General features: G+C 40.0%; 1 protein-coding gene across 1 annotated transcript; it reads left to right on the top strand.

The window, feature by feature from the left end:
* Positions 1–588: 588 nt before the first annotated feature.
* Positions 589–2142, top strand: LOC121256595. The gene is made up of 2 exons (XM_041157437.1): positions 589–977; positions 1684–2142. The coding sequence occupies exons 1-2, from the start codon at positions 747–749 to the stop codon at positions 1999–2001; spliced, it is 549 nt and encodes a 182-aa protein (XP_041013371.1). The 5' UTR covers positions 589–746; the 3' UTR covers positions 2002–2142.
* The last annotated feature ends 418 nt before the right edge of the window (positions 2143–2560 follow it).

The raw sequence follows: 2560 nt of genomic DNA, 5'->3' as shown, positions 1-2560 counted from the left end.
ATATCTCTACCCTCTGAGAGAGAGAGAGAGAGAGAGAGAGAGAGAGAGATTACACACATTTATCCCAAATTGCCCAATTCTTGAAAATGTAGATTGGCCTGCATTGAAATATTTCATGCCTGTTTGGGACACACCCCAATACCAACGTTGCCCTACAACAGGCTTTTGGGGCCCATAGACGAAGTTTCACAACCCCAAGACACATTTTTGAGAGAACAAGTGGCCAGTGGGGGGCGGGGCAAGCTGGCTCTCACAGATCGTCCAGCCATTTGAAAAACAAATAATAATAATAATATGGTACCGAACTTTTTTGAGAAAACCAGAAACTGTTGAAAGAAAGTTCCGGCATTCTTTTTGGAAAATGCGTTTTTAACGGATCGTCTAATCCTCTCAAGACCTGTTAAACCCAATGATAATCAGTAATTAATTAAAGAGCTGCTCTTGGACTTCACGCGCAACTTCCTTGCGGGTGTGATCCATAACACACATGTTTCCTTCCTAGTAGTGTGCCCACTGCCCCATCCACGGGCCCACCTAGGTTTTCTTCCAATATAACCACGCGCATATGCAGGGGCGTGGAAATTCCTACGGGAAACGAACCCCTACCTTTTCGCTTATCACCACTATATTTCCCTTCCGAAAATCTCACCTTCTAATCTCTCTCTCTTTCTCTCTGTCATCTTTCACAGGAGAAAATCATAATCTTTCTTCTATAATATTCTGGGATTTGTTCTGTCGCAGAAGAAATGACAGCTCCAAACATGGCGGCCGTTACTGCTTCTTTAGAGAGGTCTCTTCAGAACTGTTCGCTAAACCACCAAACAAGAAGCGGTACAGGCTCCGGTTTAGGCATAGGAGGGTCTTCATCAAGCTCAGACGAGACACCGGATAATCATCTCCCTAACTCGGACACCACCTTAGAGCTCAACTCCCATATGTCTCTCCCTTACCACTGGGAACAATGCCTCGATTTAAAGGTGCGTTTAAGATTCTTCTCTTTCTTTTTAATATATAAACAAAACCCCTCTTACAGCTTCAATTTGTGCTAGACCATGGCAGATCTTGCACCTCCTTTTTGTTTCGTTCCTTTCTGAAAACATATGGGGGTCTAGAGTCTTGAATATAAAGTTGTTTGTATTTATGTCAATGACTGTTTAATAACTGCTGGTCTGCTTTTCTCCCACGCATGCTTAGGATGATCGATGATGTGTGACAGACGCAAGAGAACCCTAGAAAAAACTTTTTCATTAGCTTTATTGCCTTTACTTTCCGAATCTTAAACAAGACGAAATTAAATAGCTTTTCTGGGTTGGACCATGTGATGGTCATGAACATATGGTGAATATTTCTCTGCTGGTATTAAAACAAAAACTCGCTACTGGGATTGATAAAGGCACGGTCTTCCGAAGAAGAAAAAGATTTCATGTATCTGATCGTGTGTGTGTGTGTATATATATATATATATATATATATAGAGAGAGAGAGAGAGAGAGTTGTAGATTCTAAAAAATATAAAGATATGCTTTGTATATATTTTGTTGTGATGGTACCGTTTGTTTTTCTTCCACAACTTGAATGGACAATTCATGATTTCTCATTTTAGGCAAAAGAAGGTTCAATCTTTCCTTTCTTTTTCGTTCGGGGAATTAATGTATGGTGTCGCTGTTAATGGGTTTTTGGCAGACAGGGGAGATTTACTATATAAACTGGAGGACCGGCATGAAAGCCAAAGAAGATCCAAGGATAACAGCAGAATACAGCGGAGATTTCTACTCAGAAGACGAAAGCTCATATGACAGCGAGGAGTCTTCCTCGGAATCCTCTCCTTCATCCAGAGAACGTTACCGGGTAGATCAGAAAGACCATAAAGACCATGTTTTGGTCGTGGCTGGGTGCAAGAGCTGTCTCATGTATGTCATGGTGCCCAAACAGGCCGAAGATTGCCCCAAATGTAGCGGTCAGCTTCTCCACTTTGATAAATGTGAAAATGGTTCTCCGTGAATGACATTTCTTATCTGATTTTTTATCCTTATGATCTTCTTTTTTTTCCCCTTTTTTTACTTTTTCTTTGAAAACCCCTTTGTGATTTTGAAGCCTTTCATTGTGGATTGATGGAATGGGAGAGACAAATGGGTTTGGTTAAACTTTTTCTGTCATTCTTCCACTATTTTCTTTTTCTACTCAGCGAAATTTGGTTTGCCTCGTAATAGAAACCATTGAAGTGGCAACTTATTGAGATCAGAGATGAGTGATACATTGCCAGAAGCAAGGTACAGGTAGAAAGAATAATATTAGTAATGATTGCGACGTGGAGCTTTCATTCTCTTGGTCCTATATATATATATATATATATTCGTAATGTTATTTTTCTCATTAAACAAACACTAATTATGTCCATATAATTCCTTCCGAACGTGTAGAGACAGCTAGCTTGCTACACTAAAGAAATGTTCAATCTTTCCAAAAACTTCGTCGAACCCTTTTCCATTAAACTTTCGTTGATATCAACTCAGAATTCAAACCGGCCTAGTGTACGTATAATTGTGAAGCAAACTTGCCA

Source organism: Juglans microcarpa x Juglans regia, chromosome 3D (genome assembly GCF_004785595.1).
Source record: "Juglans microcarpa x Juglans regia isolate MS1-56 chromosome 3D, Jm3101_v1.0, whole genome shotgun sequence".
NCBI classification, from domain to species: Eukaryota; Viridiplantae; Streptophyta; class Magnoliopsida; order Fagales; family Juglandaceae; genus Juglans; species Juglans microcarpa x Juglans regia.
The sequence above is the reverse complement of the archived record's forward strand: the minus strand, read 5'-3'. Positions and strand labels throughout refer to the sequence as shown.